Source organism: Crocodylus porosus, unplaced genomic scaffold (assembly GCF_001723895.1).
Source record: "Crocodylus porosus isolate Cpor-Errol unplaced genomic scaffold, CroPor_comp1, whole genome shotgun sequence".
Taxonomy (NCBI): Eukaryota; Metazoa; Chordata; order Crocodylia; family Crocodylidae; genus Crocodylus; species Crocodylus porosus.
Window position 1 is genome coordinate 185,216,927 of NW_017728906.1, and position 21,068 is coordinate 185,237,994.

At 42.8% G+C, this 21,068-nt stretch overlaps 1 protein-coding gene across 1 annotated transcript in view; it reads right to left on the reverse strand.

The window, feature by feature from the left end:
- PANX1 (pannexin 1) overlaps nt 1–21,068 on the reverse strand; it is a 40,306-nt gene that overhangs the window by 13,702 nt on the left and 5,536 nt on the right. Inside the window, exon 2 of the mRNA XM_019530328.1 lies at nt 4,829–4,959. Within this exon, the coding sequence (XP_019385873.1) occupies nt 4,829–4,959 (131 nt within the window). The remainder of the gene's footprint in view (nt 1–4,828; nt 4,960–21,068) is intronic.

The following is a 21,068-nucleotide window of genomic DNA, read 5'->3' on the forward strand; positions in this document are numbered from 1 at the left end:
GTTACATGTTAAGGATACCTCGAGTAACAGGATATCTAGTGATGTCAGTATTTAAAGCTTCTGCCTATATCAGTGACATCAACTTACACCTCATTTGTAAAATGTTGTGTTCTCTACTTACCAAAACACACATAAAATTTATTTATAAAATGTATGAAAAGAATATTCCAAAGCCTCACTAAAACTGTTATGTTCTTAGTTCACCAAACACAGTTATATTTAATACCTGGTGTCAGTTTAGGTCAGTTTAATTGATGTGATCCAAAACTGTAGTCCTTGAGGTTTAAAAAGTCTTCAGACTGTGTATCTACTTATTGTAAAGTAGAAAAATATGACCATTTATTTAGATGTTTAACAGGAAGCTGAGTCTCTAGAAATTTATGGTTGAAGATTTGGAACAAATATTTTCCCTTGTCTACTATGTAAAAATCCCACAGAAACAAGAATGAACAGTTCAAGCTTATAAAAAGTCAACTATCCAAATTCAGAGATACATCTGTCACAGCAGTGTGAATCATCATATGACATTGCCCCAACATATACCCCTCCATGATGATGGCAACATTTGGCTCAGTCATCACAGAAAATAGTAGCCTCTGACATTAACCTCAAAAGTTACTTGTCTCTTTGCTGGAAAAAAGGGGGAATGAGTTGTTATGCACAATCCATGCAATCCAGCAAGGGCAGACAAATGATGCATCTACACAGCTGAAACAGAGACGCAACAGTCCTCTATTACTTATAGATTTAAAAAAACCTAATGAAGTGGGCAGGTGTAAGGCAAAGCAAGCTGACTATCTGAAGAAGACAAACATAACTCTTTACTAAGAAGAAAATGAAGCACCCTCATGTTCTCAAAGAAGTGAAAAACAGTCAAGTCTGGACCACCTTTCATTTAACAGCTTCAAGGTCTTAGTTCTTCTTCTGACTAAAAAGCATCCTCCTCAATTTTCCTTCTTCAAGCTACCTGTTTCAACCTGTTCGAGCCAAATTCTCAGAAATGATCAAATTCATTCCACATCTTAAACAGAGATGTCAAACACACCTGGACAAATCTGCTCCGTGGGGCTTTTCATGGGCCAAATATGGACATGGTGGCAAGTGGCAGCAGTGGGGTGAGTGGCAGCGACTGTGGGGGTTAACAGAGCCATCACTACCAGCCTTGAAGGCCACACTCCACTGGCAGAACCTGGCCTGTGAGCTGCAAGTTTATTGTCATTCACTGTGCTGTATAATATAAAAGGGATGGGGGCGCCTATGGGGGTGAATGACAGACATCCCCAATTTAAAACATGTGAATGGATACAACAAAAATTTGATTAAAGCTTACAAGTACAATGTGTATATACTCTATGTGCAAGTAGGACTGCATCTGTCTTTTTCTTTAGCATCAGGTGCTTTAACCATCACCGCATGGATTAAATAGTCACAAAAAAAATTCAGGTCTGTTGCTGCTCTCCCATGTCACGGATGGTTGCTTGGATCCCAGAGCTGTAATCTCTGTTATGCAGCTGGCAACACTGTTGATTGTTCTGGGGCCCATTCAATAAACTAAGAATAATAAAAGTATTTCTCCGACAATTTCTTAAAGAGAACAGCACATTCATGTTTTGGCTGAATGGTTCTAAAAATAACATAGCCCTAAGAAGAGTAGAGTAAAGGGCAGCTAATAAAAGCCTTCTTCATGGTGGAATACAAGAACATTGCTAAAGTATAAGCTGACCCATGGAAGGCTTTAGCTCTGGGGATGCTAGTCATAGGAAGATGGGAATCTGCCATTCAGCGAATGTTCAGACTTTAGGAGAAACCATGTTAGTGACCCCCAAATTCAGCTCATGCAGCACTAAATAGAGGGGTGCAGTGGTGGAGCAGGTACCTTGCTCAGTATCCTAACTGGGACACTTTAGGGATCCCCCTAACACCCCTCTATTCCCCAGCCAGAGGCAGACCCTGGTGTACGCACACCTGGACTGCATGAGGCTGCAGCCTCTCTGGTCTTTTCAAACACCTCTTATTGAGCTTCTGGTTTCACTTTTCCCCATGCCTTTAATTTTATGCACACACCATCTGTAGCCCTACAAAGTCCTGGGACCTGCTGGTCAATCTCCTACTGCCCTGGTTAAGCTGCCTATCTACCCAACAAGGAAGGAGCTGCTGGCCAGGGGGAACCCATGAGACTGTGTGGCTGTCTTCCTTTCCCTCGTCTGTATATGTCTCTGAGCAGAGTTTTACTAGGTGGTATCAAAGGGGGAATGGGTGCTAGGTCTCTACTCAGTGTCCTCATTTGGCACCCTAGTTACTGACCTATAACCTGCATTCTTGTTTCTGTTTTCTTATGTATTGTCCCAAGAAATTAGCCATCATATATTAAGTGGCTTCCCTCTAGCCATTAAGGGCATCTTGCAGTTTCCAGTGGACCTAGGCCCATTTTCTTTCTAACAAACGGGCCTGTCGCCAACTTTTGCATGTGCTTCAGGGGAAAGAGTATAACAGGGTATGTGTAGAATGATCACATCATAGACTCCTAGGGCCCCTATACATGTGTTCTGGGGTGGGGCGCAGGGACGTTTTAGTTAGAGTGATTCTCAGGAGCCGCCTTATATTAAAATGCCTACAGCGTCTTGTGTATTTAGCATCCTGTGATTCAAAATGGCAGTGGGGATGGCTTTAACTGAAGCTTCTCAAAATGCGAGATTGCTGAATACATGAGATGCTGCAGCACGTTAGAGTGCTCTGATAAAATTAGAAGGCTCCAGCAAACTCAATTCGAGTCTCTCCGATGGGCTCTAATCAATGCATCACAGCACATGCAAAAGTGCCCCCAGTTACTAAGAGTCTTAGGTGTAGGGATGCCCCGAGTTTGAGGTCACACCCTTAACTGTTGAATGTTGTGGCCCCTAATGGGACTGTCCTCCAAAAAAATACCTAATTCTTTTCTGGACCTGGCCATATCATTGGCCTCCAGTGTCCTGTGGCAATTTAATTATACACTGTGTGAAAAAATATTGCCCGTTGTGAGTTTCAGAACTACTGCTTGATAATTTTATAGGCACCCCCATCCCTTTTATATTATACAGCACAGTGAATGACAGTTGCCAGTTCACTTTTTCCCCACACCATTCATGATTTTATAGACATCTATGATATTTCTCTTTGGTCATCTCTTTTCCATGAGGACATCTTGCTACAGCTCCAAGAGCATGAGTTGAAGTTGACATCACCCGAGCCCATAGGGTGCAGGTCAGTGAGTCTGGAGTCAAAGGTGTCTAGAAGTGATGCTATTCACATCACTATTTTGTGTGCTGTTGGCTACAAGAGACTGGCAGGCCTTAACCATGCCAGCCTGATGGGTGGCTCACTTGTTTGACTTGCTGCACTGAACATAGGTATAAGCACCAATTTACAGCTGTTTTCACATGGCTGTGAAAACCGCAACCTCAAAACTGGCTCACGTTGTTGAGAAAAGTAATTTAATTGCCACAAAAATGAAAACTGTGGGAGAAATCAAAGAGAGAAGTGAGTAAGACTTCTGAAGGGGAAGATAAGAAGATGATGATATAAAGTCACTTAGACCAACTGCCCACAGATTTCGAGTCTTTGTGTCTCTTGGGAGACACAAAGTCGAGAAAAAGGCTATGCCTGGTAAACCCCTCCACAGACAGACATGAGCCAACAGAAACTTTGAGAAGCAGGATATGAATTAATTATAGACTTGGTCATTTATATTAAGAATAATTTGGGATTCAGTAATGCCATATGGGCACAGATTATCCTTGCTCCAGATTGGAAACTGAATCTCAAATTATTCTCAAGATAAATGACTTTTCCAAACCCATCTGTTATTTATTTACTTTTACTGCTTGAATATGGGTCAATATAAATGACTGGTTTTGACAGGTTGCAGAGACTGCTCCAAAGCAATGTATTTTAAGAAAATATCACATACTGTCCTGAACAATATTGCATTAAACCACTACTGAGATCACGTGGTAATAGGCCTACATGTCAATATCTGGGATAGCATCTATTGTCACATCAGCTAAGCCTTCATAACAAGACTTAATAACTGTGAATCACTTGAGCTGTTCCCACAGATAGCATTAGAGGGATCTACTGCTGCTGCTCTCTTCCCAAGAGGATTAATGCCAACCTGTCAAAAACAAAACTAAACGAGTTGAAAGCAAGCAATGAAAGCTCGCAGGCTTCAACCTAAACAAAATAGATAGCCCTGCTGCAACTGGCTCTTCCAGTACAACCCAGGACCAGACCGTGACATCTTGACTTATACTGTGTAGTACCACAGCCTCCATAAAGAGCCCTGCTGCACTAATTGTAGCACTAAAGTAGTATGGGCTCTTCTTTTTGAGAAAAGGTGGCAAAATGGGTCCATTAAATTAACAGCATCCAACTCACTTCTTTAATGCCTTGGGGACACGAGGCTAAGAAGAGCCAAAGATAGTAAACTCTTGTCTTCCCCATTTCCAGATCAGCAGACATGGCTCTGGATGCTGTCTTAGAAGAGGTATATTGAGGAAGAAAAGGCCATTTTTGCTTGAATATTTGTACTGCATTTTAGTGCTGCCATTTCTTATAGATCAAAGAACTGGCAACATTTACTGGATACATCATACTACAGCTATTTTTGTAATGGAAATACCTCTTCCAACACGACCATATTTGGGCACAAGAGACAGTAAATATGCCTGCTAAAAATACAATAAAAAGCTAAATCAAAGCCATGCATTCAAGCACAAGAAGAGTGTGAGGAGGATCAAGGACAGGCCTCTGCCCTGGACTAGCCTTCCCGGAAAGCTCAGTGGGTACATACTTTGTGGAGCCACAGCGGAAGGCTTCCTGTGCCGTCCTGCCTTTGCTGCACGGCCGCCCAGCAGTAGGAGTCCACATAAGCGGCCTGGCGCCAAGAGAATGAGCTGGGTGCAAAACAGCTTATCTGAGTCCCTGAAAAGCAAAGCAGGATAAAGGTCAAAATTTAGGAGGAAAAAAAAAGAGCATTTAGGCATTTCAAACACCTTAAAATCAGTGGTTTTCAGCCTTTTTTCATTTGTGGAGCCCTTTGGAAATTTTGACTGGAGGTGCAGAGACCTTTGAATTGTAAGTATGGGTATTCACATACTTTTGACTGATCACAGTCATCTTTTGCAGACACCTTAGACAGTCTGCGGACCCCTGGGGGTCTGCAGACCACAGGTTGAAAACCACTGCCTTAAATCCATTAATCCATTGTATAAAGACCCCACCCCTACTACAAAACAGCAACAGGAAGGGCAAGTTACTTATTCTCACTTGTGGTTCCTCACACCACTTGTTGGAACAGCACCCCTGGTTCTTTTGGCGTTTATGAATGGCACTCTCAACACATGTAAACAACAGTCCCTGTGCGGGACCCCGTTTTTGCTCCCAGCTCCTCTCATTCACTCTGTACAACTGGAAAAGTCCCAGCTCTACTGCAGGTTACCTTGTATATGACTGACAGGGAGCTAGGAGGAGAAGGTGGCAGGCCTAAGTCTGAAGGCATTTCTGTCCCACCCATTTAGCAAGCCCTACCTATCTGCTCTTAGTCTGCACATATTACATCCCACACAGGAGGCAATGCAGCTGCCTTTTGATGGCCCCCAGTGTGCATGAATAAGCACAACTGAGACTGACAGCTTAAGACTGGCATGTGCCTGACAAAGCATGTGCCTGGAATCACTCAAATGGGAGACAGGTAGCACAGGAGGAGTGGGACCACCTAGGTGGGATATATTTCATGGCAGGGGTGCTGGGCACAGCAGAGGCAGCCACAACATGACCTTTGAACCAAATCCAAACCGAACCCAGCTCCATTCACACACTAAGCTTTATCAAAACAGACTTAATAACAGTGGGATCATCTGGGGAGGCATGATATTAAATAACATAATTGCAATGCAAAAAATAAAGAAAAAGTTTATGACTATTTAAAAAAAAAAAAAACCCACAGAGAAATCAGTGCTTATTATATCTGCTGATAGGTTCCTTCCCCACTCCCCTCTTAGTGGGGAAGGAGTAAGAATCACGGCAGGATTGCTTTGTAGGCTATATGTGGAATGATACGCAGGGTCATTTTTACAAAAGAAAGAGGGCCTGTTCTATTAAAAAAGAGCTAAATGCATCAAAACAGTGATTGGGTATAGACTGTACAGCACAGTGAACCAAAGACGGTTAGAGGCTTCATGCACCGCATGAACAAAAACCTTTATTATTATGAGTCATTATTGTAATTGTTTATAAGGCTGCAGTGTCATGACAACATGCTCTGAGCAGTCACAAGACTCTCTTATGAAAACAGTAATTTATTTATCGGATTTACACAGGGCTTAGATGGATTTAACAGGGTTGGTGCAGTGCTCAACCATTATATTCCTCAAAACTCCAGGGACTTGTATAATTCAGAGTTTTCCCCACTGTCTATGGAAGACTAGGAAATACCATGTGGGTTAGCATCCAATTTGAAGGCCCTTCCACAGTCTAGGTATCAGGCTGCAAAGCTGAGCTCTATATCAGGGGTCAGCAACATACAGCCTGTGGGCTGGATCTAGACCACAGAGCCACCTGTATTGCCACCCCTTCTCCCCGGGTGAGGGAGAAGCAGTGACAGCAGCAGCATGAGCACAGGTTTAGCTACCCAGGCCCAGCACAGCTCCCCAGGGGATGGAAGAAGTGCTCATGCCTCAATTAGGAAGTGGGGAGCTAGTGGTATGGGTGCAGCTCCCAGCTGCCTGGTCGTGGCACAAATGCAGGTAAACCCTGCTTACTGCTGACATACTACCAAAGCCACTGGGCCCATAGCAGACTGGAGTTAAGTTGTTTCGACCTGTGGCTTGAAAAAGTTGCTGGCCCCTACTTTATGCTCTTCTCCCACAAGTTAGCAAGACTCCTGCTGCTATCAGCAGGGTTGTGGGTGAAACAATAGTAAAGCACACTTTCAGAAGACGGGCAAATAGGAATATGCTGGGTTATGCCTGCCTTAATACCAGTGACATTAGTCAGAAAAACTGAACACAATTCTGGTACAGCAGAATCTCACTCCTTCAAATGAATGAATGTGAGATTCACTGCAAGTGACATTTTTGTGAATGAGCAATGGAAACCGATGAGAATCTACTACTGTGTTCCAGCCATCTCAAATGTCACTGAAGTTGAGGGGAATTAAGGGAGTACTCATTAACTTTTGTCATAACAGGAAAAAAAAAGTTCTACTTAACACACATTTTTCTCTTTATTTGGGTATAATGTAACAAATTATTAAAATTATAACACTGTCACAACAATTTCAGGCAGATGTCACTCCTTATCTCAGTGGTGTACCAGATAAGCCCCTGTGTAATTTAATAGTTCCTCTAGTATAAAAGGTATTTTTACAGATAAGCATAAAACCAGACACATCACGGTACTCAGAAGCTTGTATGTTTGGTGTTTAAACAACTATTGTATCAAATTTTTTTTTAAACATTGTGGAGTTTTACTGATATGAGCCATCATTTATGAAAGCTTTATTAATAAGTTGGAAGAAATTGAATGTTTGTGCTAATTGTGCACTCAAGTGTGCAGGTTACCAAGATCTACTGCATATTATTTTCATAATTTTCACAAAGAATTCTTATCAGTTCTTATCAATAAAACAGGTTTTTAACATAAAGGTATCTTGGAAAGTTGAAACTATTAACATATTTACCTAAAGAGCATGCTATAAAGGTTAAGGCTCTATTATGCAACACACACTGACTCAGGGAAATTAGTTTATGAAAGGGATATATGGTACAGTTGTCTGTGACAGCAGGGGCCTGGATTCAGTGACCCAGGAGGGCACTGCCATCCTGCACTCCTGTGTGTAATAAGAAAAAAAAAGCAGTCACTGTCCAAAATATATTGTCCAGTGTTCATACATAAGAGACTGCTTGTGAATATGATAGAGAGTAGGGGGGACAAGGTAACAGCAAAATGATCTAATTTATTATATGAACAAGCAGTCACAGCACCTCACTTTGCCAAATTTGCAAGAGAAGTCGCAAACATCAATGAAATTATATTTATAGCACCCTTAACATAAAAGGGTGGAGAGGAAGGTTAATTTATATACCAATGAAAGCAACCACCACAGAAGCAGCACTCTGCAGAAAGCTGCCCTACTGAATGAATGCACAAAACAGCTGCAGTCTTGTATTACAGCTAAAGATAGAGAAGCCTGTGAAGTGCCAACAGGGTGCAAGGCAGGCAAAGTTCCTTGGGTGAATCTGATATCTTATTAGACCAACTTAAATAGTTGGAAAACAATTATTAAGCAAGCTTTCAGGTTCAAAAACCCCTCGTCAGGCTAAGGAAGCTTCTGCAGTTGGTGTGAGCTCTTCCTGGATGGAATGAAAAGTGAAGAAGCCAGAGGCTGGGCTGGTCTGCATGCAAGACAGGCAGTCAGTGAAAATGTAGATTGAGAAGTCAATGGGTGAAAGACAGGCTGGGGGGGTGGGGAGGAGAGAAGGGGGATGAATAGTGGAGAGATACCTAGGGAGTCAGATGTCAGGCAGGTTATACTGTGTCATAAATCCAATGTCTATATTTACTCCATGATTTTTAGTGTCCAGGAAGCTGATGAAGTGGAGTTCATAGGCTCATCCTGGGAAGCATTTTGTAAGTTTCCTTTGGGGATCAGGACTGAGAGATTGGAGAGAGAGTGGTTTTCTTGGGAGAAATGTGCCCCCACAGGTAATTGGGTATTTCTGTCTTTGATGGATTTCCGGTGTGCGTTCATTCTGGTGTGCAGTTGTTGTTTGGTCTCTCCTACGTATTTTCTGTCAGGGCATTTGGTGCATTGGATGAGATATATTACATTTCTGGAGGTGCAGCTGGAAGATTCGGGAATGCTGATGGCTCTGTTGTGGGGTGCAGTAATTGTGGAGGTGGTGGAGATGTGTTGGCAGGTTTTCCATTTCTTGTCATGGCATGGTCTGGATACATTTGGTGTGTTCTGGGCTTGAGGTCTAATAAAAGATATCAGATTCACCCGAAGTCCCTTGTCTGTCTATGTCCTTAGACCAACACAGCTACAACCTACACCCCTGTAATAGGGTGCAAATCATTTTCACTAGCATACTTGTGATTATCAGCAAACCCACAAAAAGAACTTATTAGGGAAAACAGGGAATTACTTAACAGCAAGCAATTTGAGTACATAGTACAAGTCTGTTACAGTACCTTCCTAGGCCTGCCTTATGGACCATGGTATTGCGTGCCCCAGCCCCACCCATCCCTGGCATGTCACCTGCGCTGAACTTGCAAGCAACCTTCCAGCTGTCTCTCTCAGTGCCTGAGCACTGTCCTGAATTTAAGGTCCCTACTATGGCACTCCAGCCTCTTTTCCCAGTAGCTGTTCCTTGAAGAACCTGATGATAATCCAAATGTTGAGCACCTAACTAATCTGGCTACTGGCTGGACCCCAGGAAAAGATGGCATTCCTAGAAAAAAAGTGATTGAGTGCAGGAAACCTGTGCTTCCTCTGCACTTATGAGAGCTTCTTATTCACTGCTGGACAGTAGGCACAGTACCACAAGATATGCAAGATGCTAATATAGTAACTCTGTACAAGAATAAAGAGACCACAGTGACTAACAACTATTGTGGCATTTCATTACAAAGCACTGTTGGAACAATTGTCACTCAGGCGGTGCTCAGAAGACTTCGGATCCTTGCTGGCTGTGTTTGCCCTGAGTCACAACGCAGCTTCAGAGCTAGCTGGTCCACCATAGATATGATCTCACTCTGATAAAACCAAGAAAAATGTAGGGAACAAAAACCCCTCTATATTGCCTTCACTGACCTGACCAAAGCCTTTGACCTTGTCAGCAGAAAAGGCCTCTTCAAATCATTGGAAAAGATTGGCTGTTCACCAAAACTCAGCATAATCTGCTCTTTTCACAATGGAATGAGGGGAGCTCACTTCGGAGAGATCTGAATATCCATACTGGTAAAGTATCAGGTATTATGAGCATGCTAAGCAAGCAAGTATGGAACAACAACAGACTGTTAAGGTCAAAGTTAAAGTACAGCGTGCTTGTGCCAGTAACACCCTTTTGTATGGCAGCAAATTCTGGACTACATACTTTATACAAGTAAAGCACCTGGACAGCTTCCACTTAAGTTGCCTTTGCCGTATTGTAAGAATTTCCTGGCAGAACAAAGCTGCCCACGCTGTGGTCTTGGAACATGCCAATATTCTCAGCATCCGTTCTCTTCTCAGTCTGCATCAGTTTTGATGGCTAGGTCATATGTGGGAAATGGATGATGACTGTATACTCCATAGGAGAGATCCTTGAGAACTCGTCAGAGGAAGAAGACCATGCAGGCGTCCTTACCCCTGTTTCACAGAAGTTTGCAAGAGAGATATGAAGGCAATGATCATTGAGCCAAAAGACTGGGAGAAGCTTGCTGTGGACTGCAGTGTTTGGAAACATTCTGTTGTGTATGCAATGAAGGCTTTTGAGAGAAAAAAGCCCAACACGTGGGAAACTTCAGGAAGAAACCCACACTCAGAACTCTTAGGATATGAACTTCACGTGTGATAAGTGCTGAAGGGGCTGTCATTCAAGAACTAGGTTCTACAGCCACAATCACAGATGTTCAACAAGCTGATATCAGCCTCACTCAAAGCAAATCTCTTGTTTATTGTTTCATGAGATAGATAGATGTCTGATGTGTCACTTGAGCTGCTTTTCCCAGTAGAAAGAGGCTGAATTTCAGGTGAAATTCTTATCCTTCCCATCAACATACTTGTGCAACCTATCTGTGCATGCCCATGTGTATTTACACTGTAGGCTCTTTGGGACAGGGTCTGTTTTCAGCGGTTTTGTAACACAATGGGCACAACAACACTTGACACTTTAATGTGAATTAGCTTATGTTAATGTGGATTAAAGGCATGTGTCTACATGTGCACACCCTTAACACTTATTAAAAATGGTGAATTTAAGCTATTTGTGCCTAAATTTGATACCTGCAAATGCAGGCATCGAATTTAGGCGCAATTAGTTAAAAGCATATTAACGCATGTATAGATGTGTTAAAGCGCATTAATTCTGTGCGTGTGTGGACTGACTTGGGACTAACTGTAGTCCCAAGTCAGTCCACACACAACGTTAATGAGCTTTAATGCCTGCATATACAGATGCCTACCTAAACCCACTTAATGTGCATTAAGCCAATGCGCATTAAATTTTGACATGCTTAAATGCACATACAGACATGCCCAATGCACATTAGCTTAATGTGCATTACATTTAGACACGATTACATGCATATGTAGACACGCCCAATGGGACCCATTCTTGGTTGAGGCTTCTAGGCACTTCCATAATACAACCAACAAAACTTGGCCAGCTCCTGTTTCCAGGGATGCAAATGAGAGTTTTGACAGTGGTAATTTTTTAAAACAGAGCAGGATTTAGTTGTATTTGATAACTTATGGCCCTATTACTAGAAAAGGATCAACAAACCAAGATCCTTACCTCTTCCCAGAGTCCCAAAGAAAACCTTAAGCTGCTATAAGAAGAGAAAAAGTCAATCAGTGAAATTTTATGGTGCCAGGTAGATTTCCTGTTGTGGTTCATCAGTGTTTGTGTTCCACCACATTTCAACAGTGGTAGAGTGCAAACCTCTACTCGGACTTTAACTCTGACAACTCTCTGGTAAGATAAGCATTAAGAACTTCATTTTACAGAAGTCAAATTAGTTAGAGAGCCTAATTTTCATGACTGCAGCTTTTCCTCTCCCTGCCCATAGATCCCAATTTGACACCTATGGAAGTGGTCAGATTTCAAGCAGTAGGTACTTTTGAAAACTGATGATAATCACATCCTTTTTTTCTGACTATGTATCAGAACGTTTAGTTCATTTCAGAATTCAGCCCTGCATAACTAATCACTTGTTCTCATAAAGGAAACTCATTATTAAGAACAAATATTAAATTTTTATTTGAAAATATTCATTTTATAACTATTTATTACTTATGAGGCTGAAAATGTGTTAGGCAAATCACAGACAAATTGAACACAGTCACAGGACCAAGATATTGATTATGAAAACACCAAGCAAGATCTGTTCACTTTAGTGCTATTTTATTTCTGATAGAATGCCAGGATCTGAACAAAACAAAATAAAACACATTTCCTGCTCCAACAGGCTTTCACTCTAAGGCACACAGGGTGCACTGAGACATCCCAATGAAGAATGGACAACTTTGTATGTGATGGAGGCTAGATGAGATGTTACTGTTTTTGGGCACATCTACATATGCAATTACAGAACATGAATAAATTGTGGAGCTTATTGCTCCGAGTTTATTGCTCCTGGGTATGCCATGTGAACATGCACCCAGGAGCAATAAGCTCCGGACCAATAAACACCACAGATTATTCACGCACAGCAAGTTTAGGTGGGGCAAAGCAGCACTGGCTGGCAAGGGTCTGGGGATCAGCCGACCCAGCTCAACGTGCTGTGGAGGACCTATCTGGGGCACAAGGGTGCTTCAGTGTGGGGCTAGCCAGCAGGCATCCCCTACACTGAAGCACTCTCATGCCCCAACCAGTCCCTCCAGTGTCTACATGTGCACTGCTGTGGAGGTTTTTACTCTCCAGCAGGATAGTATGTGTATTTACAAGTACTATCCTGCTGCAGAGTAAATTAGTTTACTCCAGCCCAATAGGGGCACATGTGTAAATGCCAAGATGTATACTGTGTAGCTAATTAGTCAACTGTGCATTAAACATCTCGTGTAGATGCATCCCTTACTATAGATACTCCTTGAATCAAAGTTGTTGGTTTGGTGAACTAAGAGAAAGTCATCCGGCATACAAGCAAGGCATTGGAAAAAGGCCTAAGTGGGTGCTGAAAAAAGAAATACACTTGTTCATTCATGCTAGCTTTGGTGATGAAGCAGAAGACATTCCATAACACAAGACTGTTGCAAAGCTGTAAAGGCAAGCGTAAGCATTTTAAACTTAATGAGCTGTTTACTGGGGATACAGTGCAGAGATGCAAGACGGGATACGTAAATGAACTGCCATTCATCCTTTACTTTCCACAGATAAGCAACTGGTCTCTCAAATTGCTAATTATGGGGCATAATTTATTCAGTAATGTAGGAAGTTGAGCACATTACAACCAATTAGAGCACTGAGTCAATCAAAAAGGGATACATTTTCAAGCTAATAGCTTTATCTATTTATGACTAAAATTGTGCCTTTGGATGAACAGGAAGAGCTTCCTTAAAATGTTTCAATTCTGGCCATGTAGACATTAACAAGAAAACTCCCACTGACTCTACGGGGGCTTCAGCTGAGGTTAATGGGAACTGCAGCTATGCCTCTAAAATCAGAATTTGGCCTTAAAAACCTGAGCAGATCTTTTAAAAATACTATTTTATTGCTCTATACAAGACATTGCCATGCTTAAGAATACTGATATTCACTAGGGCTGTGCAAAGCTTTGGTCTGTGATTCGATTCAGCAGAGATTCTGCCCGATTCGGTGGCCAAATATCTGAATCTGAATCAGATCAGAGGACCCTTTAATCTCTCCAAATCGATTCAGAACCCTCCAAATCAATTTGGAGAGATTCGGACAGATTTGGCCATTTGGACACAGAGACAGCTTTAAATGATTTTCTATATACCTCTAGGTAGCAGGGGCTCTGAACCCTGCAGTGCTGGGGCAGATGCAGCATCCCACAGCAGCGCGGGGGGCTCAGCAGCAGACCCGGAAGTGGACCAGAAACATTTCCAGTCCGCTTCCTGGTCCACCAGGGAGTGTGCTGGGGACCCACTCCCACGCCCTCCCGGCTCAGCAACTGGTACCTCCTGGGTCTGGGGGGGGCACCTGGGATCCCCCTGTGGCTGATCCACTTCCAGGAAGACCCGGAAGTAGACCAGAAGTACTTCCAGTTCACTTCCAGGTTCACTGCCAAGCACATTGGAGAGCCTCCTGCGCTGCTGTGGGACGCCGCCTGTATCTCCAGGTTACTTATGAGAATGTTGTTTGGGACATCAGTATTAGCAATTCATTAGTATTCAAAAGCATTAGAGGCCAGTACAGTACAGTATATCCATTTCATTCCCTTCATCTGGGCAACCAGTGACTTTGACAAAAAAAGCAGTCAAGGTGTTTTGGATTGATTTGTTGTTAACAAATCCACTGAGGCTGCTATTTACAAATTCTCTTGACTTCCTTACAAATATGGTCCAATAATTTCCTGGATATTGAAGTCAGGCTGACCAGTTAGTAGAGCCAATAACTGATGGAGTATAACTATTTATTCAAATATCCAGAAAAAAGTAGCTCCATTGCTGAGTATAAATCTGGCACAAAATTAATTCACCAATTAATTACTAAATCCTTTAGTAGTTCTAAGTATGTAGAAAGTATGTTGGGATTGTACTGTGTACGGAAAGGGGGCTACAGGAACATAGGAGTGGAAGGTATCTCCTGGGTCACTGAGTGAAGTCTTCTGCAATTGCAATAATTAACCAAAGGAATTCCCAGAAATCTGAAATGCTCAAAACTCCCTAAGCAAAAGGGAAGGTTGAAGGCTATTTTCTACCGACTCATCTCGGCAAGGTTTTCCAGAGTGCTTTATAGATCTCTCTCTCTCTCTATCCCCTGATGATTTTCTATGGTACCAATGACTGTAGAACCTAAACAATGGCACAAGCAGGAAAGCTTTAGTTTTCAAAGCCTCAAGCATTCAAACCTCCACGGACATAAAAAATTTGCATCTAATCCCATATCTGAAATGTGTATCAAAATTTGTTTGCACAAAGTTCCAGTTACATGAGGGCTACAGATGTACCCAACACCTAATTAAAATTAATATTTACCTTATAATTCATATAAAGCTAAACTGCAGCTACCTTTCAGGTGAAAACAGTTGTTTGCTAGTACACAGCAACTTGCAGAACAGGGGAGAAAGTAAAGATGATGACAGTATCCAAGATTAATTGCTGAAGGACTCCAGGAAGGAAGAATATATTTATCCAGTTTAAATGTGGCCAGAGCACTTGTACTCTTTCGAAAAACAATTCCTGTACCCTGATGCATGGATATTTTCATGTGTGACTCATCCCCTGATACTGCTTTCACATGCAACTAATCTTTCCCCACTGTTTTAGATTTTGGTCTTCTTTAGACCTGAAATACTACATTTACTCAAATAAAGCTCCTTATCTTACATTCACATACAACAAAACATCATTAAATACACTATCATTAAACTGCCATAGTAGCACATACTTAACAATGAAAAGCAGCTCTGAAGTTGATTAAGTGCAGTCAACACCAAATATAACTATGAAACACATGGCCCACATCGAGCAAACATACTAAATAGGAATCCTTTTTTTATTTACAAATTTTATTAAAAAACACACATATTCCCCTAAATTTACAGTTTCACATACTGATTAACTTTGTTTTCCAAAAACTTCATATTGTAAAAATAACTACGTATCCAAAAAACATACAACTATATATGTTAAACCCTTAAAACAGCATGCATCAACATCCCACGCAAACCCCTACAGAACTCTTTTCTTCATAGAGAACCCTATGAAAAAATGACTCCCTCCATAACCACCTGAAACTCTCCACCCCTCCCATCAGTCCACTCTTTTGGTTCAGTGAAACACGTGTGTCTAGTCTTTTTTCCTCCACTTCTTCTCCAATCACTTGTTTATCCAGACGGATGTAGTATTTCAGTTCATACAGCACTCTCTTTCAGTGAAAGCCAACCCCTTCAAAACCCAGAGGTTTCTTCCTTTCCATAAACAAGTTTTAACACATGCTAATAAAGTTCTTAATCATATTTCCATGGGTCCCTTTGGTATGGGTTCCTATAGTACCATCTCCTGTGCTAACAACAGGTTTATTTTGGTGACACTCAGAAAGTGGCAGACCCTGTCGCACACCATCTTTGTATACGTACGCTCCCAAAACGCTTATCCCACCATTTCTTCTTCCCTGTACCTCTCCCTTGCACCTTGATGAACTCATCAAGCTCCATCCAGTTGCACCTCTCTCACCAGTAAGACATTTCTTACAACCCTGCAGGCCAGCATGCTCCCTTTTAGTTGTTTACCCGTCATGGTGCCCCACACCTTCACTTGTCTTTCTGTGAAGTTTCTCACCAGCACCATCCTGTCTCTCCCCTACTGCTTTCATCAATTTCTTATGATCCTTCAGGGCCTCCAGCCCTACCTTCCTTTTTTTATACATCTGCATGAAACCTTCCCTCCTGATGTAATCACTCAGCACTTGTCATGCCCATGGACTCTTCAAAGAGGTCTGATACAATCCCTATTTTCCCAACATTGCAGCTGTGTGAAATCAGGTGATCTGTGCTTCTTTTCCCTCTCCCTTCATTATTGCCTTTCATACCGTGCTGATGTATTTCGCACAGATGAACAGTCCCAAATCCCGTAGCTCCCATCTTCTTCCATCTTTCTTGCTTTGTACAGTTCAGATGTAGGCAAATTGTCTCTTTTGGCATTCCAGCAGAACACACGTATTTCCCTCTGTACTTCCGCTATCCGCCACCACGTCAGTGAGACTACAATTCCCATACATAAAATAATCAGCAGTAGCACAGCCTTAACTGCTGCCACTTTTCCAGCAAAAGACAGTGTCCTTCCAGACCATAACCAAAGTATTTGCTGCATCTTTGCTGTCAGCTTTTCCCCTTGATCTTCATGTACTATCTTCTGGAAATTTTTCCTCATCCTCAAAGCCAGCATCTTGGCCATCATCTTATAGTCTATATTAAGGAGCATAATTGGTCTCCAGTTTTTCAGTTCTTTCCCCCTTTCTTGAAAAGTAAGATCACACTGTCTCTCGGAAGATCCTTCCCTGCCTCTGTTTTTACAAGTTCCTTGAAAAGCTCCACTATATCCTTTGCTACCTATGCCCAAAACTCCTTGTAAAATTCCACAGGTAGCCCATCCCCTCCTTTTAGTGATTTTCCTCTTTTAAAGGTTTTTAAGCATTCCTCCACTGCCTTTACATTTTTTCTCCCGTTTTCTTTGCTTCCTCCTCCTCTACCAGGGTGGAGAACAGACCGGTTTTTTTTATTTAATTGTATTTTTATTTTTTTGTTAAGATGCTTTTTAAAAAAAACAACAACCCTATATAAGATAGTTTTATTTTAAAATATGTTAAAGTTCAAAGCTATTATCACGGAACAGGGAGTATAACTTCTAATGATATACTATTTGAGATAGTGTATTCATGTAACCTTTTTAGAAACATTTTATAAATAGGTCACAACAGGCCATGGACTATATTGGAGGCTCCTCTGTAGATTAGTAAAGATTAAAGAAAACCACTCTACCCAATGGGACTCAGTGCTCAGTCTAGAAGATTCCATGAAGCATTGCTATGATGCTTAGTTTCTGTTCTCAAACTGTGGATTTGTGTCTCCAGAGATAACATCCTTGTTAACAGCAATATATGGAGATAAGTGATAAACAAGACCCGATTAGTGATTACCTACCCATCAGCCCTCTTGTCTCTCTGCAAGTTTGTGTACACATCAAGCCCTTATACCTCTCGCTAAAAGTGCAAAGTTTCAAGAAGTTAAATGAATAGAGGATATCAAACAAGAATGCACCTTTTATCGAAAACAATGATTAAATCAAGGCTTCCTAATGATTTAAATCATGATTTAAAATAGATTTGATTTAAATTAAATCCACCCTATCCTCTACTTTCTCTTCAATCTCTTCCAGCAGATCCTTCACCTCCTGTTTCCTCCTTCCGATAGAGCTCTTCATAAAAACTTCTTGTTGCCTCCAACACCTCATCCTGCTTTTCCACCTGGGTACCACATTCTACCCGCACCACTTTTAGTTCTCCTTTTGCTATTTTCACTCCAAGCGAAAAGTATCAGTACCACTCTTCGCTTTCTTCCACCCAGGGTGTTTCTGCTTAAAATATTCTCTCTCTCATCTTTCTTTTCAATCTATTTCTATCTCTTGCCTTGTTTCTGCTAGTTCTTCTCGTACCTGTCTTCCTTCTGTGGCTTCCTTTAGCTGCTCCTGCATCTTTCTTTGCAGCTCTCTCAGCTCTTTTGTTCTTTTCCCCATGGCTCTTCAGTCTTCCTTCCTGAAGAAGTCTCCTATTCTCTTCTTCACCATCTTCCACCGTTTTCTGGTACTCTCAAAATATTTCTTCAGTGTTCTCCACACCTCATACTCATCTTCTTATAGGTCACACATTTAACTTCCATGTTCCCCATCCTATTACTGGGTTCTTACCAAGACTCAGTTTTGTCTTCAACATCTCATGATCACTAAATGCTACACACATGGTTGCTTTCTTCCTTATCTGTTTATTTTGACACAAACACAAAGTCAGTTCTTGATTGCTTCTTTCCACTGGGATCAGTTCTAGTGAAAATTTTCTCCCCTGCCCATACATCTCTTAGTGACTCTTCTTTTATTATATTTGCTAACAATTTGGATGAACTGCCTAAGTTTCGGACTCCTCTTTCCCCATGTCTGTCACCCACTTCTGTTATGCAACTGAAGTTCCCACTATTATCTGTGGTATTGCTCTGACCATGTAAACTACTAGCTTTTAAGCACAGCTTTCCTCACCTCCCACTCTGGTGGTGCATATGCATTGAAAACTTGTATTTCTGCTCCCCTGAATGACAGTATCATTCACTGCAGTCTGCCACTGATGATTTTTTCCACCTGCTTTGTTTTTACCTCTGCATTTTTTAATAATATTGCCACTCCAGCCACTTTGTTCTCATTTGTCCCTGACCACCAAGACGGTCCCCATCTCCACTGCTTCTCAGTGTCTATATGCCTTTTCCCCGGTATACGACATTCAAGTAGACAGATTATGTCTCCGCCATTACTTGTTTCAGCACTGTTTCAGCACAGAGTCAGAGGAGGGGCACACAGAAGTGCTCTGGGTTAGAATACAGGACAGTCGAAGGGAAAGAGACTTAACGGTGGGGTCTACTACAGACCACCCAACCAAGAGGAAGAGCTAGACCAGAAATTCTTAAGTCAGCTCACAGAGGTAGTTAAGTCAAAGGACGTGGTCATCATGGGTGACCTGAACTTTCCAGACATCTGCTGGGAAGAGCAGTCAGCCAGGTCTGAACACTCACGTAGGTTCCTAGCCTAAATGGAGGACCTCCATCTAACTCAGGAGGTGCACAGCCCCTCCAGGGGAGATGCCTTGTTGGACCTGGTGCTGGCCATGGGTGACGACCTGGTGAGGGGCCTGCGGGTGCTCGACCACCTGGGCGACAGCGATCATCGCCTGCTGGACATCACCATCCAGTGCAAGGTGGCAAAGGCCTGCAGCAAGGCAGCAGCCCTAGATTTCAGGAGGGCAGACTTCAATGAGCTAAGGAGAATAGTCCGGGAGGCACTGAGGTCCCAGAGGGGAGGGGAGCCAGGTGTCCAAGAAGAGTGGTCACTCCTTAAAGAGACAATCCTCCATTCCCAAAGGGAGGCAATCCCAACATGGATCAAAGGGAGCAGGAGGGTGCAAAAGCCCCTGTGGCTCAACAAAAGCATCCAGGAATGTCTCCTAGCTAAAAGGGAGGCACACACCCAATGGCAGAGAGGGGCCACCACCAGGGAGGACTATACTGCGGTTGCTCAGGGATGCAGGGGGGCGGTCAGGAAGGCCAAGGCAGAGATGGAACTGGGACTAGCTATCTGGATTAAGGACAACAAGAAGGTCCACTTCCAAGAGAAGTGGTGCTGGCTCCTACCCTGGGGGTCTTTAAGACAAGGCTAGACAATCACCTTGCTGGGGTCGTTTGACCACAGTACCCTTTCCTGCCATGGCAGGGGTCAGACTTGGCAGGGGTCAGTTGATAATCTGCTCAGGTCCCTTCTGACCCTACTAACTATGAAACTATGATCTGTTTCCATTTTACCTTTTTAATACACTTCTGACATTAACAAATGCTATCATCAGTGCCATTGTGCTAGTTTTAAAATGAGTGTGCCTGTCTAGTTAAAGTTCGCCAGCGTTGCTGCTTGCCATGGCCAACTCCACCCCTCCGCCATTCTCATGCCTGTAGCTTTTGCAAGCTGCCTGATTGCCTTTGTATTCAGGAAGGCTTCCATTTTCTCGCCTCCCCATTTTTTCTTGTCTCCCACTCCTCTGACTCATTTCTCTCATTTTCAGGTTCCTTTTTCCTGATTTTCTTCTCTTCTGTTTTCTTCCTTTCCCCTCCCTGACTCATGGGCTCTTTTACTTGTTCCACCTCCATATTTGGAGCTCTCTGCCACTCCCACCTCCCCCTCTCCTGTTTCTTTTCTGCCACTTTAGTCACAGATACCAGACCCCTCTTTTCCCTCTTGTGCCATCTCATCTATCATTTGCACCTTGCTCTCACCCTCCTCTTCTCCTCCACTCTCCCTTTCTGACTCATGCTGTTCCTTAGGGAGTTTCACCTTACTTGCATAGGCTTTGGGACATCTGTGATAAGTATCCCTCCCCACAACAGCTTGTGCGTTTTAGGAATTCCTGGCACTCCGCAACATTATGCCCCATAAACCTGAGGCACACAATAATACAAGATACTCTTGAAAATGTTGGCAATCTTCCCCTAAATTCAGTAGCATTGTGGCAGAAAGCCACCTTGGTTTCTCCCCAAAATTTCTGCCCTGTGACTATGTGATTAGATGGGCCAGCACAGAGGATTCACACCTCAGCCTGTCTCTTTAGGTACCTGAGCTGGCTGCATTCTCGAGGGAGGGGGGGAAACCTGTTCCCTCTGCCTACGTGACTGGCATCAGCCACCTGGGTGAGGGGTTTCTACCTGGGGAGCTGGAATCTGCTGGTAACAGGTGATGTATTTCAAATTGGCTGGCTGACAGCCAACTGGGGCTGACCTCCACTGGACCAGGTGAATGAGGTCGCAGGGGCTATACAGGTTGGGGGGGGAAGGAGGCTCTCTCTCTTCGGCCATGAGGTGAAGCAGCAGCAAAGCAGGGGAGACAGAGAAGCCTTACC